The sequence below is a fragment of the Tribolium castaneum genome, chromosome 1 (assembly GCF_031307605.1).
Source record: "Tribolium castaneum strain GA2 chromosome 1, icTriCast1.1, whole genome shotgun sequence".
NCBI classification, from domain to species: Eukaryota; Metazoa; Arthropoda; class Insecta; order Coleoptera; family Tenebrionidae; genus Tribolium; species Tribolium castaneum.
This window is the reverse complement of record NC_087394.1, coordinates 30,618,016-30,641,125: the sequence shown is the minus strand read 5'-3', so window position 1 is coordinate 30,641,125 and position 23,110 is coordinate 30,618,016. Positions and strand designations below refer to the sequence as shown.

Here is a 23,110-nt window from a genome sequence, read left to right as displayed (position 1 = left end):
GCAAATTTGAGTTTTGGAAGCCCATTTAAGAAGTCTTAGCTGGGGCTTACCGTAGTAGACTCATTTTTTTTTTTTTAGTTTTTTAAACACGTGTTTTGTGTAAAACGTATTAAATCTTTCTTAATAATGAATAATGCTTTATCTTTAGTCTGTAAAAATATTGATAGAAACAAAAATAATTTCAAAATTGTATGTCGGCAACCAACAATACTCCAGCACAATATACAAGTGTTTCCAGTGATAATCCTATGTTGATGCAAACGCAGCCTTCAATGGGGTACCTGTACACCCTTCAAATAAAATAATATACATTCTTAGGACTTAGGATCAGGGCCTATCTCTGGTTAGACAACCGTTCTAAATTTGCAACCACCCAGTATTAAGCCTCGAAAAATAACAGATCATTATAACAGACTGAAGGAATAAAAAAAAAACTCTTGAATACTTTTATATAATTTATTATATAAACTCGTCTTAACATTTTAAACCATCCTTCTGATGAGTTCATTGATTTTGTCTTCCCTGTTGCCAAAATCACCTCCCTCAACATAGTGGTTTGTCTTCTTGCGCCATCCACCAGTGGGTGTATTAAGCTAAAAACGATCCAAGTTATTACTCACTGGACAACGTGCTAATAACAAACAATAAAATGTTTCTTGCGTTTCCATGTCCTCAAGCTAATCAAAATTAAACTTGGGAAGGATATACAAGAAATACTCTGCCAATATTAATTTAACACATTACAAATCAATTTTGTAACACGCAGATCATATTGGCACCAATCACAAAAGCGCTCACCTTGAAGGGCCACAAGAAGTTGGAGGCGTATTTAAACTTAGGTCCAACAGTAAAAATTTCATGGATCAAATCTTCCATACAGATGATTTCAGATTTACCCAATCTGTTTTCAATGATTTGATTGCTGGTGATTGGAACGCGCTGGCCGTTAACTTTGGCAAATCCTCTCTTGTAGATCAGTTCCCTGACTGACTTCAAATTGGGGTAACCCCAAGTAATGTAAGGCTCACAAATTCTCAACATATTGATAGTGGCCTTGTTGAGTTGCACAAAGACACCATTATTGATTTGGAGCAAGCGGAACAGTTGGAGGACTTTGCGCACCTTGGGGGCCACTTTGTTAATACTGGAAGAAAAAATTACCTCAATCTCACATCCTGGAGCAACATAATTAAATGTCCTGTATCAAATTTTGTTGCAATTCTTTGTATAAACTGTAACATTTAATTTGAAAACAAAACGATTTAGGACAGCATGGAAAATGGCTTGCGTCAAAACAACAAGTCACTATGAACATGTCCAAGCTAAATAACCCAACTTACCCCTTGATACGGATTACGAAAGCCAGCTTGGCTTCACCAGGAACATAGAAGTTACCCTTGGTTTTAGCTTGACGAATTAGCCTAATTTCATCACGTTCCTTGAGCCTGTACTCCTTGACGTATCGTTCGGCGCGTTTAAAAATTTCCTTGCGTTTTTTCACCTGCTCGGACTTCCTTTTGATAGCAGTTTGGAGTCGTTTGGCCCGGTACGCATCGCGCCTCTTCCGGTGCTTCAAAACAGACTCGGGGACGGCAGGCAGCCCCTTAACTGTCTTCGTTTTCTTCTCAGCCCTACAAATTTAAAATAATTATCAATTTGACAAACACATTGCGGGCAGTGTCAACTGTAAACATGCCGAGCTCTTAAACAATCAACATAACAGCAAAAATATGAATCAAATATTAAGCAACCAAACTGGTATATACAAAATAAGTAAAAATTTGCAACAAATCCATTATTATTAAGCCGATGATTGAAGAAAATAAGAAATTTATCGAACACTTACGTCGGCGCCATCACTATCTAGTGGAAAAGGAGGCTACTTCAGGTTGGTCAACCAAAATTTAGTGAGGCGATTCACGACTGCCATCTACAAATTATAAACCGTGATTTAAATTTTAAAACACACTTTTTAGACAATGCAAAGTTGTTATCTATTACCTGTGTTTTAGATACGACTATTAATAACCCCGCATAATTAATGTGGCCATTTTTTATATTTTTTTAGTGACAATTATTGACACTTGACGACTTGACAATTCATCCCTACCACCGGCTTTAGTCCACGTGCAAGTTTCAAATTTATTTACAACCAAAAACTTTATAAATTTATTAATTATACAAATGTTTTAAGTTAGCAAAATGTTGGAAGACGACGTATCGTTTACCAAACCAGTAGGTAGTTATGGTAAGTATGAACACTTTTATCAAAATCGGAAAAAAATCTGTAAAAACTAACATAACCTTTCAATTTCGATTATCATTAAATTCTTTCAGGTTTCTCCAGAGACGAGGTTTTTGCACTCATAGAAAGAGTACAAAACGGCGAACAGAAACTTACAAAAGAGGAATTCAAAACGTTATTAAAAAATCAACACTCTCTTAGATACTTTAAGTACAATATTGATCAGTATTGCAAGTTGCACAGCCTTGTTCTTGAAGAAATAAGCACCAGCGCTGAGTACATAACTTTCCTAAAAGATGATCACACTTTTCAAAAAGCGATACGTGACAGTGACCAATTTTACGTTAGTTTTTTCCAAACGGTGGCTCCAATATTGATTGATGTTTGCATCAAGTTTGAGGAAGCTGAAGTGTTTACAGAGACAGCAAAGTTGTTCCAAAGGGTAAGTACGTATTTACGATTTTACCTGATTTTAGTAACAAGAAAATAGTGTGTTTTTAGCATAAATGTTAAAGAACTTAACTCGTATTTAACACAACTGTTTGAACAAACAAAATCTGAAGAGAAACACAGTTTTTCTAAAGCAGTGTTGAAGTTTCTTAAAAATTTGTATACCAAAAATGCCACTTGTGCTACTGGTTTCAAATTAATTTTTGATTCGTTTATTTATTCACAAAGAAATTTTCGAAAAGTGTTTGAAATGTTGCTAGTTTTGCTTGAAATAATTGGGTTCGATACAAGAAGTGAATTTAACTTTAACAAAGTTAAATACCACGTAGAAAATCCTTCCTTGAGTAATTCTTTGAATATTTTACACGAGCTTTTGGTTGTTGTGACCAGTACAAAAACTAATTTAGAATGTAACATTGGTAATGTTACTTTCAATGATTTTATTAAAAACCTTTTAAAATCAATCATGGCCTTAACCAAAGTTCCGAATAAGTGTTGTTATCAGATTTTTACCGCAGTTATTGAAATCAACCCTTTGATAATCGAGTCACTTATCAGCGAAACGCTTATCTATATAATGTTAAGTAACAGCAGTCAATGCCGACAAGAATATGAGGAATTGATGATTAAAATCCTTGAAGTGTTCAGCAAATTACACCGGATTCAAAATCTGATCTCTAAAATGATTCCGACATTAAAATCGGGTCTTGAGGACCGGAAATTAGCCGAAGGCGTTTACACATTTAAAGGAGAGTTAGATTGCCAATCAGATGAAAACATTTCGTTCAACATTGACACTATTCTCCCCAAATCAGTTCTAAATTATTTCACCAACTGTATCACAAATTTGGCCAGTTGGCAGGTGATAAATTTGTTCAAAACACTCTTGTTCCACTTCAATAAAACTGTGGAGGAACTGCCGGAAAAATCAGAAGGTAGTCCAATTAATTAAAAAAAATCGCAACTCATCGTAATTTTTAGAAACCATTTACACCGAAATTTTGAGTTGCTTTCTCTGTTGGGTTTTGATGAGTGTGCGAATGGCGGAGCACACTGTGGCCCCAGCCACCGTTGTCAAATTCATAGGGGGCCTGGAGGAGCTCAAAAACGTGTTAGGGAACTTGGGTAGGGCTTTATTGCAACGAGAACACGTAAGTATGCAAAGTACGTTGAGGCGGAAATGAGCAATTTGTTCCAGAATCAAATTCTAATGCGCGCTTTTTTGAACATTTCGTACTATTGGGCCGAAATTTACATGTCCCTGGAATATTATTCGGTCAGTAACGATTTCAAATTGATTAAAGTCATTGACTCGAATTTTTCGGCGTGTAATTTGACCTATCTACACTCGTATTTGAGCGACAAAGAGTGGTGCCTTATTTCCGAAAGGATCAATAATTTCGGAGAAAAGCCGTGCAAGCAAATAATGGTTCGGTTTCTCATTTTCATGTTTCGTTTTTACAGTTGTTATTTCTAGCAAAAACTTGTGATTCAGAAGTTGCGAGCTGTTGTAATGTCGCATGATAGTAACAGTGAGATTACGAGCGCGATTATTTGGTATCTCTCATCGGATTTTGACGATAGTTTCGCTGAAATTTTCACGGACAGATTCGTGGTCAATCATTTACTTGGCCAAATGCCCCCGACGATGATTGTCAGTTTGGCTGAAATTATTTTTAAAGATTTACTAGAACATAACGGGGAAATATTTAACCAACCTCACGTCTCCGACTCTCGGCTCATAACAGAAGGCATTCTTTGCGTCATTTTTACAAAAATTAACAAATTGCTCAAACAAAAACGAAAACTTGACGATACTACTCTACGGAAAACGCTCTATTCAAAAGTATTGTCTCTCCTACCCACGGACTTGTTCTTGGCACCGAATATTGGAGAATCGTTAGGGAAGGCCTCACAAATTGTCTCTGAAGGCAACGAACAAGTCATAGATTTAAAACTACACAGCGACAAGATTCAGGCGTATTTAGACGCATTTAGAAAACTCCCAGTACTGTATATAAGTGAGGACACGCAAAAATTTATAATCCTGCTATTATTCTCGTTACTCAAAGATATAAATCACAGTAATTGCGAGGAAGAAATAAAGAACAGTTGTGAAAGTCTCATCATTAGCATTATACAACATAATAAGTTTACTTTATTGGATATTTTCGAAGCGGATGTCCTTCTAAAACTCCTGATTGAAAATGTCGCAAGATGTGAAGATCTCTTTGCCCACATCGTCCAAAGTGCCTTCAAGTGTGACTCGACGATTGCCAAATTTGAATCAGGGATTGCGTTTATTAAAGACAATCTTAAATCGGAGCAGTGCCTCCGATTTGCGGTAAATGTACTGAGTGTGCTTCAGAAAATGAAAAAAGTTAAATTAACACCAGAATCGAAGGAATTATTTTTGAAATACAAGGCGGATGTTTGCCGTAAAATCGTTAAACTCGTGTTGAAGAAAAGCCCAGATGATCGCCTGATCGAGCCGTTTGTTCTGGTTTTGAAGTCGTTTCTGGCCAAAGACGAGGACGACAATCTCTCGAAGTTGAAAATTTCGTTGAGCGATTATGTCGATTATTGTCTTGGGAATTTGTCAGATGCGAACCTTAAGGGCAGTTTGTTGCTTTTTTCGACAATTTTGTTCAATAAATCGTTGTTGGCCAATCTTGACGGTGACTTTATTATGCACACTTACAATAGTTTGAAACGCGTGACTGTAAAGACTGACATTTTGGAGGAGTATTCACAGTTAATGATTCTAATCGCGTCGTTAATTCCAAATGATCAATTTTCGTTCATTGTTGCCGATTTGTTGCAAGTGACGGTGAGTGTGGTCTGATTTTTTTGTAGTAATGACCAGTGCTTGCAGACTAAAGCAGTCGAGTCGAGAGAAAACCAAGAGATTTGCAAACACTTAAAAACATGGACTTGCATCCTTTCTACAAATTTTAATCCTGTTAAAACCAACATTTTGCGTGAACAGCTCGAATCCCTCTTGGAGAAATTAGTTCTCATGTTGAAGTCTGTAGACTACAACGAGGAATTATTTGAAGAAGTTATCCAATTTGAGGTTTCAATTATTCAAGCAAATCACGTAATGTCCCCTTGACACGAAACGCCAAATGGCGCGGATTTATTGTTCGAATTTTAGGTGCCGCTAAGTGCTGCCATTATAGACTTTTCCCTGTTAACGGTTTCGATTTTAATGATGAAGCGGGACCACGATTTTGTGCACTGTTTCAACTGTGGAGTCGCCCTATTAGAACATTTGCTAAAATTCCGAAACCCCTTAATTATGGATCGCTTGCCTCCCTATTTGTTGCAGTACAGAGTGTTGCTTAAAGGGCTGTGTCTGAAAAGTAGTTCCAGAGTGATGGTGGAGTCTAGTGACGGGCAGAAAATTGCCGATTCTGCTCATAAATTAGAGAAATTGACAAAAAGTCTCACTGATTGTACTAGAGATATGGCCAGGATTGCAATGTTTCTGATTGCGGATATTTTGGCACAGTATGAAATGGACACTCTGTACCCCAACGTCAAGGTAAATCTAAGTTGTTTAGTTTTATTTTATATTTTTTTGTTGTAGAAACATTTGGATAACTGCATATACAGTCTCATCGCTTTGTGTGATCAGCATGCAGTTCAGTATTTGATGAGGGTTTTAAGCAACGCGTCTACTGAAATATTTAAATTTATGTATGAGAATTATAAAAAATATTACAGATTTACAGGAAAGGTTTAAAATATGTTTACAATAAAAAATATAATACGTTTTCTTGATTCAATTTAGTCCTTGAAATTTTAAAATATTTATTAATATTGCGTTCATATTTTTTCGATTGAAGAATTTTAGCTAAATTAGAAAGAGGTGCATTCAAGTATTTTGCCGTTTACTAAAGTGAAAACATGCAAAAATATAGTGTTTTACAACCCTAACGTTTAATTACCATTATTTATTATCCTTTTTATTTTATAAAATAAAGAGTAAATTTAGTATTTCGGAAATTTTCGCTTTTTTAAATAGTCAAGCGTGTTGATTTTATAAACACTCTTGTACGTGGTTAATCATAATTCATAATCACCAAATTTTTTAACGAATGTGTCATAATTTAGCGTCAACAAAAAGAGAATATGCGTAGATAGACTTATTAGCAAAAGTTACCTTGAAGTAACATAACTCCCAGTAAACAAATATTTTTTCTTTACTTCTGTAATTATTATTCATTAATGTTTACACCAAAATGAGAAATTTGTGAGATACGGGTAGGTATTTGAATATGTATAACAACTGATAGGGCATATTTAATTGTTACTTAAATTCTCCATGTACGTGTAAGTAGGCATACAAACATGGTGCATAATAGAGGGTATTTCAACATGTTTGTCGCACTTAGAAAACAAACACAAAATACTGACCAGAATTATTAATTAATTTCATTTTATTATTAAGAAATGATTATAAAATGCAGTTGCTTTTACGGACTGAAACGGGAAACCGGAAGTTTATGGATGCGTAATATTATTAATATTGTTCTTGTTTTACGCAAACTTTTGCTGATTTTTTTCATTAAAGTATGTTTACGAAGTAACTTGTACCTAATATAAACAGAATTGCCAATAATTACCCTAAACCGTGAGCATTAGTTAAATTTATTAGCGACTAAGAGTTAAATAATTTACGTATTTTATGCGTCCACTCGTAATATTGTTGAGATAATAGTTTCACTTAATAAAGAAATAAGTAAAATAAAAAGTACACAGCTAGTTATGGTGACTAGGACCAGGAAGTTATTACTAAACTTAAAAACGGATGTAACTTCGATGGTATCACTAAGCACTTCCCGCTTGGTATTTAATTCGCATAAAAAATTCAAAATCTTGCATTACCTACTCATGTAGTTATGTTATTGAACTTTATATTGTCAATAATAATGTCGCTAATAAAAAAGAATGATCAAACATTTGTAAAAATTATAGTGTACCGAACACGCGTAGGTACCCATACATTTTTCTTTTATTTTATAAAGTCAATAAAATCAATATGTGGCATAAGAAGAATAATAAAAGTTCGCATTGTCAAACGTCATAATCATAAATTATAAAGTCCTTTACTCTTATTCTATTTTAAGTTTCTCGTGATTCACTGAACATTTTCATGTTAAAATGTTAAAAAATATGTTGTCATGCATTTATGTGATTGCTTCCCCAGTTTGTAGTACTTAATACGTTACTGTAATTAGCTATGAAATTTATTAATGCTTGTTTAATGTAAAAAAAATATATTTCAAATAATAAATTTCGTCAGGAAAAAAAATATAAATTACCACATGAATTACAAAGAGAAAGAGACTTATTATTCTCGTGCAGAATAAATATTCAAAATCTAAAAATTTTCTTTGAACACTCGTATAGTTTGTAGTACTACAAATGTTTAGATATTTAATTTTTTGAAAATTTTGTTTTGTGTATGTAACAATGAATAATTTTTCTTGTATCAACCGAGATAATGAAAGAATGTGATGAGCAGGCCAAGGGTTATAAAGAAACGAAGGTCACGGAAATTTTCAGAAAAACAAACTGTTGAAAAATTCCGCCTAGGATGCTTTTGCTATCTATTCATAAAATTACTCATTGTATAAAATCTAACATTTCTATTTTTATCTCTAACGTGTAGAGTTTTCAAAGCTCAAAGACTAATTTTTTTGATTTTGCTATTTTAAAGATTGTTTATATTAATGAAATATGTTTCGTTTGTAGGTACCTACGAGTATGGCTGAAGTTATGTTGGAAACTTATTTTAAATTGATATCACCCTGCGTTAAAATTGCAAATGACGTATACCCTTTGATAACGTAATTTCTGAATGATCCATGAATCATGCTGACCCCCAAACAACACGTGATGTTTTTAAACATTCTAGAATTTTAATCTAGTGCAATAGAGTGAGGTCAATTTATGCATAACATCATTTTTTTCAAAACGCGCTCTTTTGCGATCTTCTTGAGCGCTTCGCTCAAACGGCAATGGACCAAGACCAGCGGCCCAATTAGCTAATTAGTCCTCGAGTAGGACTAGCATGAGTCACATTTTTACGTGGCATTTCCGAAGAAATCGTTCGATGTATTTAGAAATGACAAGATAGTCGCCTCTCACCTCCCTCTTTGACCGCCGAAAACGCCGATTTCAACGCGCAAACGTGGAACATTTATAGAACGTCTTCTCCAACGTTGACGTAGTCAGTTTGAATTGTTGACCTGTGTGGTGTTCAGGTGGAATTTCATAAATAAATTGCAACATGCCTATCGGTAAGTTCCAAAAAGTTGGAGCACTGTTCTAGCGCCCGCTCCCGAAATTTCCGGGCCGACCGGAAACCAACTAACATTGCAACTCTTACCGGCACTTTTTTGCATTTTTTTTTTGAATTTTTTTTCCTATTTTTTATTATTAATTTTGTGCATGTATTTGTATTCGCCGGCTTATAGCCCGATTTTCGTGTCCAAAACTCCGTAACACTTTCCGGTTAGACAATCTAGATAACATTTGGGAAATTACAAATGGCACTATTGCATGTCTGGTCCTTTTGCTATTGTTCTATTAGAATTTTGACACGCCCATCGTAGCGCGACCTCAAAGTTCACTTGACCATTACTGAACCACATAATACTACTATTTTTAGCATTGTTGTCATCGCTGCTGATTGTAATAAGACTTTTTTTTCGTACTATCAGCCTGCCAACAAGGTTTTATTTAAAAAAAAAATTGGGATAGAGCCATAAGTTATGCGAGTTATGCATTTTTCACTTGGGTCTAAAAATAGTACAGTCGGAACTCCTTAGCACTCTAGTGACCCTATTAACTCACTTATAAAGACTGAAATATGCAGAGTCGCAGTTTTAGCTTCGCTGTGTTTTGAATAATCACAAAAATGCAAAATAAATAACTCGTAAAGTTGTTTAGAAGAGTTTCAAATGGGTATTGTTTACTTATTCAATTGGCACGTCGTGCATCTTATTACAACTTTGTTGTTAAGAATACGAGAAAACCTTGGTAATTTCTTAGGATACGGCAAGAAAAGTGCATGGTGCCTCTTATGTTAGTGATCAATAAAAAACTGCACTTCCGTGTAGTTAATAAAACAAAATTTTATTTTAGAATTTACGAATAGTTTTTGTTTCTAGCGGGAGATGTGCAAGATTACGTCACTAATTTGATTACAAGGCTGACTTGATTTATTTCAATTTAGCTCATTTTCATAAGTTTAGATGGTAATTGAAATCTGCTTTCCAGAAATATTCGATACAAACCTCTCGAACTTAGTTGAAATCTAATAATAGATTGGAGTTCATCGCCTTATTACTTACGAGTATAAGAAAAGAATGATTTCTAAACACGATTTTTTCCAAACGTCAAAAGATAATAAGTTTGAAGAGACTTAAACGTTGTCACGCACGTTTCGAATTCTTGTAGCATTTCCTCCTTGATTCCGGTTAATTTTCCAAAGCAATATCTAACAAATAATGAAAGGAGAAATTATGGTTTTCAGTTCACAATTTTTTTCAGTAAATGTTTTACGAGCTATTCTTTGCCCACGCAAAATTTTTGAAGCGTTGCACACTCAATTGTGTTACCTACCTAGTTGTGATAATAATCGACTTCCGCACAGATTTGGAACTTCTATTGTATGCAGGAAAAGTACAAAATTGAGGCAAATTTCACATCCTAATTTTTTGCACCACATACATATTTAATTATTTCTAATAAGACATATTTTAGATTTGCTCGGTTTTTCGTCGTTTCATGTTTTGTAGACAAGCGTGGGAAGTAGTTGAGAGCTCCTAAATTATCCTTTAATTGAAACAAGGACGTTTCCTTCCTTTTGTTGGCGGTTCCTGAGCCGTACACCTGCTTGCAGGTGCAATTTGTAAATTACGATAATCGCGTGACGTGTCTATTAATGATGTTCCAAACACTAAATCTGTCGGTGATGTAATATCTTGTCAGAGATTAAAAATCAATGATGACCTTCCTTTTATGGCGCCAGACATAATGGAACCCGAGGAAAAATACGTGTAAAATTTGTATCAGTAGGAGTAAAAGACGTTATCGAGCGTGACATAGTTTCAGTGCAGTAACTTTACTGCATTTCAACAAAGTTTCAAAGAAATGAAAGCGGTAAAAAATTCCTGGGCAATGCCGTGATAAAAATAAAATTGTCGAGTGGAGGATTTCAGATTTATATAACTGGCTTAAGGAAATTCTATAAGATCTTATCACAACGACCGAAAATCTATTCTTGAGAAAACCGAATCGCAAAGAGCTATTGAGTATGTTTACCTACATTCTATTAACGAACGCTAAACACGAATGAGAAAACAATTCAAGGCGTGATTTACCTTGGCACACAATGATGCTATACTGAAAAAATTTCAAAAAAAGATTCATTTCACGCAGCTAATCTAATACAACCAATTAATTTTAGATACTAATAAACTGCTAGGTAAAATAATCTAATGTATTTAAAATAACACAACTTATAGAACGCTATACCTACCTTGGTATTTAACACCCACTTGCGGCTTCTAATGATATGAAATTCTTGAAATTTTACACATCTGACTGTACATTAATAAGGACCATTCTGGATTATTATTTTTTTCTTAATAAATAAAGTTGTAGCAACTTTGTGAGTTTTTGTACACTAACTGTTAGTTTAGCTATAAAATTTTTAGTGAATCTCTGCCTGCTGGCTTATCGAACGCTGCTTCAGAATTATAAATTTTTACTTTGTTGGTTAAATAATCGGTCTTTTTTATTTAAATGTAAACCAAATGCGTGATTTATTAGAAGATGGGCTCACTTATCACTCTTATCAGTAATCAAAGACAAAGGCTGATGCGTGCATTCAAATAAATAATTTTTTTACAATTACAGTGCACATTGTCACCTAAATTTACGACCCCACAAACAAGTAAATAATGTTTTAAGTAAAAAGTGTTAGGGAAAACTGTTTGGGAAAAATATTACACAAATGGACACATTAAAGCTTGAATATAGTATAATTTGTAAAATTCAAGGCCGGTAACCGCAAGCAAGTGCTGGAAATCACTGAATAACATTTTAGCTCATTAGTTTTTTCAACTTCCAGAATTGCAAACCGAGGACCGCCTCGAATACACCTTTTTCCCGAACGCCTCCGGGCTCCTGCAATTCCGCGTGCGCGCCCCCAACGATGCCCATATCGCCCTCAGCCCCTCCGCGTCCGAGGCCACCCCCATGTACGAGGTCTTCATCGGCGGCTGGGGCAACTCCAAATCAGTGATCCGCAAGAACCGCACCAAACCCGACGTGGCCGAGGCCAGCACGCCCGGCTTCCTCAACCCCGACGAGTTCCGCGGCTTCTGGATCCGCTGGGAGAGCGGCCTCATCTCCGTGGGCCACGAGGGCAACGCCGCCCCCTTCCTCGAGTGGCGCGACTTCGAGCAGGTGCCCATCGAGTACGTGGGCGTGTGCACGGGCTGGGGCGCCACGGGCGCCTGGATCATTGAGGAGGCGCGCGGCGGCGCCCCCGCGATGGGGTCCCGCGGCAACTTCTCCAACGTGTGCTGGGTGGCGGCGCGCAACGGCGAGGTGCCCCCCAGGGCCTTCGCCGGCGGCGAGGACAACGGCGAGCCCGTTTACGTCGCCAGAGCCAACTTCAACGGGGGGCTGATCCCCGGGAAGCTGGTCGCGAGCCACGGCACCGCCTACGTGCCCTGGGGCGGGCAGGAGAACGCGGTCCCCGAGTACGAGGTGCTGTGCGACTTCCCCGGGAACTGGATCGCCTGCAGCGGCGGCAACGTGCCCCCGAATGCGGTCACTGCGGGGCAGAGCGAGGAGGGAGAGCCCCTGTACGTGGGCAGGGTGGTCCACGATGGGTCGCTCACGGTGGGGAAGGTGCAGCCCAGCCATGGGGTGGTTTATATTCCCTATGGGGGGACCGAGTTAGGGTTCCAGGATTATGAAATTTTGGTACAATAAAGGACTGATGGATGGATTTTGTTAATCGCTTTAATTTGTTGCTGCCTAGGAATTCGATCCAGCATAAATCAAATGTTATTAAGGTTAGATAACGCTAGACTGCACCGTTGTGGCTTCTAGGTGCCTTATGTAATGTGTACCGATATGAAGTGTATTATTTTTGTATAATGGAAACGGTCTCGAAATTTTTTATTTCGTAATAGTGGCTGATTTGGTTGGTGCCACTCTAATATAGTTTTTTAAGTCTATAATGTAATAAAAAGAATAAAATTTTTATTTATCGTCTGTTGGGGTTTTATTTACTTACACACCATCTGACCTTACTTAATTTATGTATTTATACGTACAAGTATCATCTTTAATTTTAGAAAGGTCACTTATTTACATTCATGAAATTACTCCTTTCAGTCCGAAACAAGATATTTTTTTAAGATTACTCAAACAAATATCACCAAGAGTACAGATTATTGGTTCTAAAAATTTCTTAAGCTACAAAGCTTTCTTTTTATAATTATTAAATTAATGCATTGATAAGACGTTCTATCACTGCAAAAGTTTTACAAACTATACATTTGTGAAAAAACAAAACAAACACCTATCAAAATCTTTAGCCTTGACTGGATTTTTAGACACAACACCAATTCGGACAATAAAAGTATTATTGAAAGTTATACATACTTTACGACTCGTTTTACGACTTACGACCTTATTTATAAATTACGAGGGGAGTTCAAAGTATTCTCGGTATCAACATGAAGGAAAAGAAATAAGAGCTTCTAATATTTTTTGTTGTTTAATACAAACCTGAATGCATAAATTGCCAGTTCCCTCCTGCACAAATAAAAATATGGTGGAGGCGCCGGTTTAGAAAAGACAAATCTCCGTAAAACTTTTTGCAAAAATAATTCCTTTTGTTATCAGTAAATGTTGGTTATTAATTTTGTTAATTTTAAACCACAAATTACGCCACTCACGCTTTATTAGAATTTTTAATCTTTGTTTTATCAACACAAGTTTGTTTACATTGCTTTTGCGGTTGATACCTCCTTTATTAGGACAGGAAGCACACAATTAGCTAATCTTAATTCCCTTTTGCGGTTTATATTTTTTGGAAACAATCATTACAGAAAATTATTTTCAGACAGTTTCTCTAGTGGTTCGGTTGTGCTAACAGCGAAAAAATCAGTGCCTGAAAGTTATAATCCAAGATGAGTAACAATCTAGAAGTAGAAGTAGTCTACTTCTACGCAAGGGAAAATTCAAAGTCGCACAAAACGGACAAGTTTGAGTTGATATATGACGAAGAAAATCCAATCCCAATTTTCAGACGTGGGATTAAATTTACCCTCGCGTTGAGATTCAAGAACAAATCGTTTGATCCACAAAGGGACCAATTGCGTCTAATCTTCAATTTTGGTAAGATAAGAAAATTATTGAAACAATCTCACTTTTGGTACATATTTTAGGACCTAAACCAAACGTTATTAAAGGCACCCGTGGTGTGATAAAAGTAACGAAAGAGAGAACCCCTACTAACGATTTCAAATTTTGGGGGGCAAACATCTTAGACCTGTCCTCCGACTTGATTCTAGAGGTTTGGGCCCCCACTAGTGCCCCCGTTGGCATATGGACCCTCCAAGTTGAGTCCAGCATTGTTAACTCAAGCATTCCTCCAAGTGTCTACAACCACGAGGGCGATTTCTACATTTTATTCAATCCTTGGAATTGTCGTGCGTATTTATGACGCAAAAAATCAAAATTTTTGATGATTTTTCTAGACGACCTCGTCTACATGCCAGAAGAGCGGCTCCTGGACGAGTACGTCTTGACCGACGTTGGTAAAATATGGGTGGGCCCATATGGGTCCAGCCGTGGTCGCGAATGGGTTTTCGGCCAATTTGACGCCTGTGTCCTCCCTGCAGCGATGCTAATGTTCGAAAAATCCGACTTACCCCCAGCTAGTCGCGGAGACCCCATCAAAGTCAGCAGAATGATCTCAAAACTGGTCAATAGTAACGACGATGATGGGGTTTTGGTGGGCCGTTGGGACGGAGAATACGACGATGGGACAGCACCATCTGCCTGGACTGGGTCTGTTCAGATCCTGCAGGAATTTCTGGACACGCAATCCCCCGTGAGCTATGGGCAATGCTGGGTGTTTTCTGGGGTTGTGTCCACAGTTTGTCGCGCCTTGGGGATCCCTTCAAGGGTTGTCTCGAACCTGGTGTCAGCCCATGACGCTAACGCGTCTCTCACTGTTGACAAATACTACAACATTGATAACGAGGAGATGGACTACGACCCCAACAACCCAATGGGTGAGGATTCCATCTGGAACTTCCACGTCTGGAACGACGTGTGGATGGCGCGACCTGACCTCCCCCATGGGTATGGTGGGTGGCAAGCTATCGATGCCACACCGCAAGAAACTTCCTCTGGTTATTACCAGTGCGGGCCGTCGTCTCTGGAAGCCATCAAAAAGGGACAAGTTGGGTTCAATTACGACGTTGCTTTCATGGTAGCGTCGGTTAATGCCGATGTGATGCGTTGGAAAGAGGATAATACAAGAGAACTCGGTTTTGCTCGAATTTATTCCAACAAATATCAGTAAGTTATTACAAACTATCTATTGAAACAGAGGGGAACAGAAAGATTTTTGTAGTGTCGGGCGTACGATTTTGACTAAACAAGCCTTTATTTTCGACCCGAATGGGGACCAGGACCGGGAGGATGTTACTTTGCAGTACAAACCTCCAGAAGGGTCAAAAGCTGAACGTTTGTCTTTGTACAATGCTGTTAGAGGCACCGAACTTGCCAAGAGGTAATAATTTATTTTTTCCATTTTATTATCATTAGAACAATAAATGTTTAGCTTTTTTGCTTTGCCTGACCCCGGCTTGGAGGACGTGGAGTTTGATCTAGAAGAACTAGAAAGGATCAAAATCGGCGAAGGCTTTTGTGTCGTTGTTCATATGAAAAATAGAAGTGATAAGGTACGCAATATCAAAGCTCTCCTTTCTGCTACCAGTGTTTTCTACAATGGAGTTAAAGCAAGTCTCATCAAGAAGGAAGATATCGAAGTTGTTTTGCAACCAAAGTCGCGTTAGTAAACAATTTTAAACATATTATCCAAATAACTTGCTAATTGTAGAGGAAACTATAAGAATGACCGTCAAAGCTGACGAATATTTGGAAAAGTTGGTCGAGTATAGCAACCTAAAACTCTATGCCATTGCCTCGGTCCAGGAGACGCGCCAAACGTGGACGGATGAAGACGATTTCGAAGTTTTGAAGCCCAAAATAGATATAAGGGTAAAACGATATAATTTTTTAGGAATTTTCTCATTCCTGTGTTAGATTCCTCCTGAAATTCCCATTGGGAAACCGACACCAGTCACTCTACGTTTTGTGAACCCGCTGAAGAAGATTCTGACAAATTGTAGATTTAATCTCTCTGGCCCCACTTTGATTAGAAATCAGGTCATTCGTTATAGTGATGTAAAACCAGGAGGTTTGGTGAAGATCAACGCGGATATCACACCGAAAATTGCCGGAGAACAAATTCTAGTTGCAACCTTTTCGTCTAAACAGCTCATTGACATCCGAGGATCTGCTAAAGTCGAAGTTTTGGAAGATGAGGAGTGAATTAGTTTTAGTTTTTTGCACATTTTTTTGTATGTAGTTTAGAAACTTGCACACGTATGCTTATTCTGACACTTTTTTACGCAATATACTGATTACTGAGAACGTTTAAGCATCTTTTTTACCTCTGCCTTTACCAATACTGATATAATAATTAATAATCTTATTAAAAGATTCTGTTTTCATTGAAAATGGTAAACGGAAAAGGAAAAGCTATATAAATGGAAAAACTAAACACATATTTTCTTATTTACTTTATTAAAATCAGAAAAGTTTCATCTGTGCCTTTTATAAAATCATGTTTTAAATTTTGAAAAAACATGACAGCCAACCTTAAAAAATTATTAGTAGGTCTACGAACTCTTGCGCAGTAGATCTAATATTTCTCCAAGTGACATTACGTCTACCCCCCACGAATGTATACAAAAACAAGACAAAAATGTGGTTGTAAAGTTTTTATTAAAAATTACGTAAAGCATTACTTTCTTATTATGCAAATTCGTTTTTAGACACTTGCTAAAAATGTAGTTTAGCACTAAAAAATGAAACTTTATGGGTAAGACACTGTTCAATTAAACGAAATTGTTAATTAACCTTTAGCGCCCTTTAATTCTGAAACGCCTTATTTTCAGGAGATGTTCAAGACGACGATTTTTAAGTTTCTGGCTTGTTGTAACTTTGGTTTATGTGTTTTACGTGGAATATTGCGTTTACATGTGGAACAGCACCACCTGGCATAAACTAAATTGCGAAAATGAAAGAGATTGTACGAAAATACTCCTTGTTGCCGACCCTCAAATCATAGGACAACGTAAAGAGATTATACATTTTCTCACTCCTTTTGCAATTCTTGATAGTGACCTTTATCTCAAAAACACGTATTATTGGGCTTTCAGATTTGCACAACCTGATATTGTTATATTTTTGGGTGATTTAATGGACGAAGGTTCAATCGCAAAAAACGCAGAATTTTACAGTTACGTGAGACGAGTTTTTAACATTTTCAATGAACATGCACCGCCCACTGTTAAGGTAATATTGGATGTGTTAACACAAATTTTATGATAACGTTTTATAGCATATTTGGCTACCAGGTGATAACGACATTGGTGGCGAGGAATTCGATCGAGTGACTGAAGAGAAATTCAAGCGCTTTCACAGAGCTTTCGCCCAACCCGAGTTAATAAACCACAAAAATATCACATTCTTCAAAATAAACCGCTTCATCCAGAGCATTCCCGTGATCAAAGAAAAACGAGATTTTTACGATACTTCTAAGATTTTTGTCGGACTGAGCCATGTACCGCTTATGTTTATTCCGTCACTATTTGTTGAAAAAGTACACGAAACTTGTGAAAACCGCCAGTTATTAAAATTGTTTTACAGGTTTTTAATAAAGTGTTACCTCAGGTATTGTTCACAGCCCACGAACACAAATCAATGATTGTGAGTACAGACGCATTACTGAGACAAGACCGCCAAATTGTTCCTGTGACGCCTGACAATAATAAAGTTTATGAATTTACTTTGGGCAATACTGATATGTACGAATTTATTATACCGACGTGTTCATACAGGATGGGCACTGATAAAATCGGCTATGGCTTTGCTGTGCTTGGTATGTTATAATAATAATTAATAAAACATTACCGCGACATTAAAAACACGTTTCAGAAAAAAATGAATTACGCTACACTGTGCTGTGGTCTCCGTCCCGCTTTAGGCAACTTTATAACTACGCATTAGTACTTTGTTTTATATTTTTAAACTTTGTGTTTTATTTTTGTTGCTGTAGAAAATCAGCGAAAAGGTTTTTCTAAACCTCATGAGTACCTGCCAAGTATTTTACATTCAAAGCTGCAATAATTTTGCTAGTTCTGAAGCTTCGTGTTTTAATATTTATTCGAAAAAGAAAGCGACTTAAAACGAGTACTTTAAGAGTACTTAAATTTTTGTTAAATAGCAGAGGTGTCTAAAAGCTATAAGTACACACCTGGACCTTGGAAATAATAAATTACTGCAACTGTTTTAGTTGAGCTCCCATATTTTTTGTCATGTTAAAAGTGCCCCAAATTTTTTTGTTTGTCACTGTACACGTCCAGGTTCTACTTATAGCTTTCACCCCACTCTAACATATCATTAAGAAATGGTATTGAAAATTAGACACTGACCTAAGTATTATTACTACCTACGTATATATTTAATGTGTCGTAGTAAAAATGCCCTGGCATATCTTTAACTAGAATGGCATTGAGTACAAGAGCAACATATCATAATTTTTCTGATTTTCAGATTAGAAATCCTCCCAAATTCTGAAAAATGAATCTCTACATTTTATGTAATTCAGTTCCTCATAATCGCTTTAAAAATCATTGCTCTTTATCCTATTAGTATTAAAAAATATCTGGAACATAAACAAAGATTTTGCGCCTATTTACGTAATTTTCAAGTTTTTCTTGATAAAACTAGGAAAGTGTAAAGAAAAAGTTAAAACAAATACAGTATTGTTGAACATACATTTTATTTGTTATTATAAATATCAACTAAGGTATGCTTATTAACCGCTTGAAACAAAGTGATCGAAAAAAGTTAAAGATATTACTAAGAAAATCTGTAGCAGCTACATGTTTTCTATAAAACTTCTTATTTTAATGTTTAAAGTTGTACAAAATATAAACCACTAATCTAGATAAAATATTAATTTCCGTACCTTTTTTCGAACACTTTATTTAATTTTGTTTTATGATTACCTTCATTTAAATGCATACATGCACTTAAACACCGTGTGTTCAGCAATGCAAAATCTCACTTCATGACTGCTGAAAATAGGACCTAGACAAGTACAATTTGTATGACCATTTATTATTTCTTTATACACCTTAATAACCTAGGGAAAGTGTGGTATTATGTAAATACAATGACAATCTAAACATTAATATGATTACATTGTAAAAAATAACGTTTAAATATTCTAAAATTGTATTTTTACGACGGATAAGGTAGAGAAAGGTGCCAAATAATTCATGTCTATTAAATTATTCTAAAATTGTTACCACCTTCTGATCACAACGACACATTTTAACCAAATGTTTATGTAAGTTTCAAGGATGAGCTGTGTTTTTTCTCAATAATTGTGTCAAACGTAATACTGTGATTGTGTCTCTTATCACTTTTAGGAGGAACGGTTGTAATGATTTATTCACATACGTGCCATTTGTAATCTATTTGCAATAAAAATTATTGCTTCTGTTTTAATTATGGCTAAAGTACTCAGCAAATGCATGTCTAATTTTACTATTGTTGTCAAGTGTACTTTAACACATATCTGTGTGTCTCCGTGTTATGAATCTCATTTTATTGAAGTTTATATGTATATTTTAAAGATTAATTAATTTAATTAAAATACATATTTCAGTGGTTATTTGTGTTTCAATAATTGGTTGAAAGGGTAATAAAATGAAACCCCCAATAATTTAAATAAACTATATATTCTCATGAATCACGAACTCTATAATGAATAAAAACGAGAAACCCTTACATTACTAAAATAAAAATTCACTCACTAATAATTTTAGGAAATTTGAAATCAGTCATAAGATAATAATTATTGATCAAGTTAAATGTTACAATATCACTAGTAAAAACTCGACTTAAAGTGCAAAAAATACGTTACGTTTATACAAGAAAATAGCAATGGCAACCCAGACTGCGGTTCCCCAAAGATTCATCAATAAATAAGCTCCATGCGTCTCACTCGTGGGAGTCCAAGCGAATGGAAAAGTATCCTTAAACAATTCATGTCCCACATACAAAAACAACGAATTCATCCCTGGATAAAAGAACGGCCTTCCTCCCCATTTCCTTAGAATATCCACAAGAACAAACAAAAACGCCTGAATAATGAACGCCATCCCGGACAAAACCAACGCGAAAGACAGCGACCACAGCTGTTTGTTTAGGGGAATCAAGCCGTCGTTTTGCTTGAACTCGCAAAGCGCTCCACCAAGCAAGCCCTGCAAGGTTTCAGTCACTTACTACTATTGACCATGTAATAAAATTTACCGCAAGTGAGCCCCAAACCACCCAACGAATCACCTTAGCCTTCACGTTTTGATAGGTGTTGAGTGTGCGGCCTGCCTGCACCCCGAAATAAACAGTCAAGACGGAAGTTAGCGTTCCAAGTATTCCTAAAAAACACAATTAACTTCAAAAGTATAATCTCAAGTTTTACCTTCAGGGTCGAAGTAAACATCAATTTCGTACAATTTTTTACACACGGGATTCTTGTGCATATGTTCGCCAAAAACTTGCCGATCGATGTATCCAGCAACGCCCCCCGTGCAGTTGTAAAACCTCCCGTTGTCATCGAGCCCCCCGGGCCCCAAATAGCCCCTCCCACAGCCTGGCACATCCCCCAAAAACGTGACACAAGTGTGTATCACCACAAGAACGGTGACACAAAGCCACTGGGGCCATGCCACTGCCACGTCATAAATGCAGGAGACGCTCTGAAACCCCAGTTAATTTTTGAACCACGGGAGTTGTGTAAAATACCTCAACTTCCGACCGTTTTGTGAAAATAATTTCCAACATTCCGACGATGAAATAACAGACGCCAATTCGCTGCAACACGCCCGGGAATCGCAAAGAGCCGATGGTTTGCAAGTTTTGGTTCGAATTTATAATAATCCCCAGCAGAATTAAAATGAACGAACGTCGCATCACACCTATGACTAGCTGGCGCCTAGGCACCGCCCGCCTCAATTTCGCTTGCAACGAAACGGCAAACGAGACACCCATCAGCCACAAAAACCAGGGGAATACCAAGTCTGCGACTGTTAGGCCATTCCACACAGAATGGCTGAAAAACCAGTACTTCCCCCCGCCGTAATTCACGAAAATCATGATCATGATGCAAAAGCCGCGGAAAACATCAATGGACTTGATACGGTGCGGGTGTTTTCGGATAGATGGCGTTCGTTCGATGACCAGGGGAGTCCCCGCCGATGACCCACCCAAGTCCTGCTTACACCAAGTTAGCGGATTTTTTACCCAAAATCAGGGGCGCCGACTTTTTCAATTGTCAATGGGTGCACAACCAGCAAAGTGTTAACAAACAAAATGAGCCCAAAATCAATTTCTTCTCTTTAATCTTGCAAATTTTACTGTTTTTGGAAAATTTATGGAATATAGATTAGTCAGGTTTAGTGTAAAATGTAGGTATGCGAATATGAGGCTTTATTTTGGAATTCAACACAGAAATCACATACACAGACCTCTTTGTAAAGAAAAGTCGTTAATTTAGGCAAAAAAGCACTAATAGCATTTTGAAACATTTTCTCCCCTATAGCCCGAGTAAAAGAATTTATCCTGTAAATAACTTTTAAAAATGTTACTTACAACGGCTGTAAAACACCCAGCTAAATGGCCGATATTCAAAATTTAATTTTTCAGCTTATTTGTTCGATTTAACTTATTTTTCAATGAGAATCACTTTTAGGATATTTGAAAACAAGTTTACTTTCTTACAACAATCTCGTTTTTTAAATTATAGTGCTAGATATGGTACAGTATGCTAATATGTTAGAGAAAAATCATTTTATTTCAACGATTCTTTGCCGATTCAGAAAATCACAAAACAAGCTTTAAGACTATTTTTCAGTAATTATAATTGGTATGTTATGCAGCTTCTTCGAATTATCTTATTTTTTAAGAGACTGCTGCCCTTAAGCAATTATATCTTAATTCTTTCAATATTTTTTTTGGAGAATTTTGGAAGCCAGAGTTCTTGTACATTATTTTCCGCACCCATTGCCAAATTTACCCATGTAGTCGGCGCCCCTGAGAAAAATACTCACGCTTTCGATTTCTGCATTCCACGAAACGAGTCCTCTCAAGCGCCCGGAATTTTTGTAAATACACTTGACCATGTACCATAGCGTACCGAAGCAAAAAAGCACTATAAAAGCCGTGAGAATCGCTACAAACTCTCATTAGTTTTGCTAAGACACAAGGGGCTATATTTACGCAAGTAGGCGCTATCTGCGGGCTCCTTAATATACAAATTCGAACACTTCTCTGTAATATTCCACCCGTAGCGATAATGCTCATATAACAGCTTCTTAACGCTGGAAAGAACGTCTCAAATGACAAAAACCACGATAACATTCCTATACCTGCACTGCTTTTTGGCATCGGCAACAAAGAACAGCTCAAGGGGATATCGCGTGTTTACAACAATCGAAGTATTTTTATGCGGCTCGAGCGTGGTTAAATTTTGAAAATCACAGTTGTGGCACTCCGAATACTGCCCCAAAACCGAGGCTGTCTCGTTCAGGAGATTAGTAATGTCGATGCAAGCCTCATCGAAGATCAGGTTGGGGCTTGAGGACAGGCATTTATTACTATTTTTGAACAGCATTTTGTTGTTTACACCAATGGAAAGCTTAGCGTGCCAAGAATGTGACTCACGGAGACTACGCTTCGACTTGATTGCCCATTTCAGGATGTGATATCGCTGCTGCTTAAAATTTTTTGTCTTATCACACGGGTTGGGAATTGCTGATCACTGGTGATTTTTAATAACAGGCGATGCAACGGTTATTAGTGCACACAAAAACAAACAGGATAACACAATTCACTTCGCCTTGTTTTGGATTTTAATGAGAATTGACAAATGTAACCTTGTTATTTATCTGACAGTTGAGTCAGGCAGTGCCGCCAACTATCAACTGTGTAGAATTCACTCAT

The 23,110-nt window shown here is 36.8% G+C and overlaps 6 protein-coding genes across 7 annotated transcripts; 4 read left to right on the top strand and 2 right to left on the bottom strand.

Annotated features, from left to right (window-relative positions):
- Positions 1 to 442: 442 nt before the first annotated feature.
- On the bottom strand, positions 443 to 1,946 carry RpL7 (Ribosomal protein L7). The gene is made up of 4 exons (XM_969254.4): positions 1,847 to 1,946; positions 1,341 to 1,631; positions 799 to 1,144; positions 443 to 593 (listed from the first exon to the last, which is right to left on the bottom strand). Exons 1-4 carry the CDS (start codon positions 1,855 to 1,857, stop codon positions 483 to 485), a joined length of 759 nt encoding a protein of 252 aa, XP_974347.1. The 5' UTR covers positions 1,858 to 1,946; the 3' UTR covers positions 443 to 482.
- A 39-nt stretch (positions 1,947 to 1,985) lies between these two features.
- On the top strand, positions 1,986 to 6,486 carry LOC103312334 (uncharacterized protein). The gene is made up of 9 exons (XM_015977789.2): positions 1,986 to 2,248; positions 2,338 to 2,687; positions 2,736 to 3,630; positions 3,677 to 3,846; positions 3,894 to 4,124; positions 4,173 to 5,525; positions 5,571 to 5,795; positions 5,853 to 6,242; positions 6,288 to 6,486. The coding sequence occupies exons 1-9, from the start codon at positions 2,203 to 2,205 to the stop codon at positions 6,441 to 6,443; spliced, it is 3,816 nt and encodes a 1,271-aa protein (XP_015833275.1). The 5' UTR covers positions 1,986 to 2,202; the 3' UTR covers positions 6,444 to 6,486.
- A 2,248-nt stretch (positions 6,487 to 8,734) lies between these two features.
- On the top strand, positions 8,735 to 13,003 carry LOC663246 (uncharacterized protein). The gene is made up of 2 exons (XM_969302.4): positions 8,735 to 9,006; positions 11,847 to 13,003. The coding sequence occupies exons 1-2, from the start codon at positions 8,997 to 8,999 to the stop codon at positions 12,716 to 12,718; spliced, it is 882 nt and encodes a 293-aa protein (XP_974395.1). The 5' UTR covers positions 8,735 to 8,996; the 3' UTR covers positions 12,719 to 13,003.
- An 833-nt stretch (positions 13,004 to 13,836) lies between these two features.
- Positions 13,837 to 16,465, top strand: LOC663265 (hemocyte protein-glutamine gamma-glutamyltransferase). The gene is made up of 7 exons (XM_969321.5): positions 13,837 to 14,134; positions 14,185 to 14,448; positions 14,497 to 15,325; positions 15,381 to 15,539; positions 15,591 to 15,820; positions 15,870 to 16,030; positions 16,076 to 16,465. Exons 1-7 carry the CDS (start codon positions 13,927 to 13,929, stop codon positions 16,361 to 16,363), a joined length of 2,139 nt encoding a protein of 712 aa, XP_974414.1. The 5' UTR covers positions 13,837 to 13,926; the 3' UTR covers positions 16,364 to 16,465.
- A 275-nt stretch (positions 16,466 to 16,740) lies between these two features.
- On the top strand, positions 16,741 to 19,781 carry Mppe (Metallophosphoesterase). Of its 2 annotated transcripts, none has more exons than XM_008192722.3 (6): positions 16,741 to 16,807; positions 16,870 to 16,916; positions 16,993 to 17,392; positions 17,439 to 17,699; positions 17,747 to 17,978; positions 18,035 to 19,781. In XM_008192722.3, the coding sequence occupies exons 2-6, from the start codon at positions 16,903 to 16,905 to the stop codon at positions 18,178 to 18,180; spliced, it is 1,053 nt and encodes a 350-aa protein (XP_008190944.1). In that variant the 5' UTR covers positions 16,741 to 16,807; positions 16,870 to 16,902; the 3' UTR covers positions 18,181 to 19,781. The 2 variants fall into 2 exon arrangements, with proteins under 2 accessions (XP_008190944.1, XP_064211094.1); XM_064355024.1 differs by having other exon boundaries at positions 16,783 to 16,801.
- Positions 19,782 to 19,829: 48 nt separating this feature from the next.
- On the bottom strand, positions 19,830 to 23,081 carry LOC663306 (heparan-alpha-glucosaminide N-acetyltransferase). Its single transcript, XM_969361.5, has 7 exons — positions 22,537 to 23,081; positions 22,388 to 22,488; positions 22,219 to 22,340; positions 20,915 to 21,382; positions 20,592 to 20,868; positions 20,423 to 20,547; positions 19,830 to 20,373 (listed from the first exon to the last, which is right to left on the bottom strand). Exons 1-7 carry the CDS (start codon positions 22,779 to 22,781, stop codon positions 20,011 to 20,013), a joined length of 1,701 nt encoding a protein of 566 aa, XP_974454.1. The 5' UTR covers positions 22,782 to 23,081; the 3' UTR covers positions 19,830 to 20,010.
- Positions 23,082 to 23,110: the final 29 nt, after the last annotated feature.

Coding starts and splice junctions, on each gene's coding strand:
- RpL7 (XM_969254.4), bottom strand. Junction 1,145..1,340: donor TTCGTAATCCGTATCAAGGG/GTAAGTTGGGTT, acceptor TTTTTCTTCCAG/TATTAACAAAGTGGCCCCCA. Junction 594..798: donor ACTTCTTGTGGCCCTTCAAG/GTGAGCGCTTTT, acceptor GATCGTTTTTAG/CTTAATACACCCACTGGTGG.
- LOC103312334 (XM_015977789.2), top strand. CDS start 2,203: ATGTTGGAAGACGACGTATCGTTTACCAAACCAGTAGGTAGTTATG. Junction 2,249..2,337: donor CAAACCAGTAGGTAGTTATG/GTAAGTATGAAC, acceptor AAATTCTTTCAG/GTTTCTCCAGAGACGAGGTT. Junction 2,688..2,735: donor CAGCAAAGTTGTTCCAAAGG/GTAAGTACGTAT, acceptor ACAAGAAAATAG/TGTGTTTTTAGCATAAATGT.
- LOC663306 (XM_969361.5), bottom strand. CDS start 22,781: ATGCTGTTCAAAAATAGTAATAAATGCCTGTCCTCAAGCCCCAACCTG. Junction 20,548..20,591: donor TGTTTACTTCGACCCTGAAG/GTAAAACTTGAG, acceptor TGTGTTTTTTAG/GAATACTTGGAACGCTAACT. Junction 20,374..20,422: donor TGGTTTGGGGCTCACTTGCG/GTAAATTTTATT, acceptor GAAACCTTGCAG/GGCTTGCTTGGTGGAGCGCT.
- Mppe (XM_008192722.3), top strand. Junction 17,393..17,438: donor ATGCACCGCCCACTGTTAAG/GTAATATTGGAT, acceptor AACGTTTTATAG/CATATTTGGCTACCAGGTGA. Junction 17,700..17,746: donor CGTCACTATTTGTTGAAAAA/GTACACGAAACT, acceptor ATTGTTTTACAG/GTTTTTAATAAAGTGTTACC.
- LOC663265 (XM_969321.5), top strand. CDS start 13,927: ATGAGTAACAATCTAGAAGTAGAAGTAGTCTACTTCTACGCAAGGGAA. Junction 14,449..14,496: donor ATTCAATCCTTGGAATTGTC/GTGCGTATTTAT, acceptor TGATTTTTCTAG/ACGACCTCGTCTACATGCCA. Junction 16,031..16,075: donor AGCCCAAAATAGATATAAGG/GTAAAACGATAT, acceptor TTCCTGTGTTAG/ATTCCTCCTGAAATTCCCAT.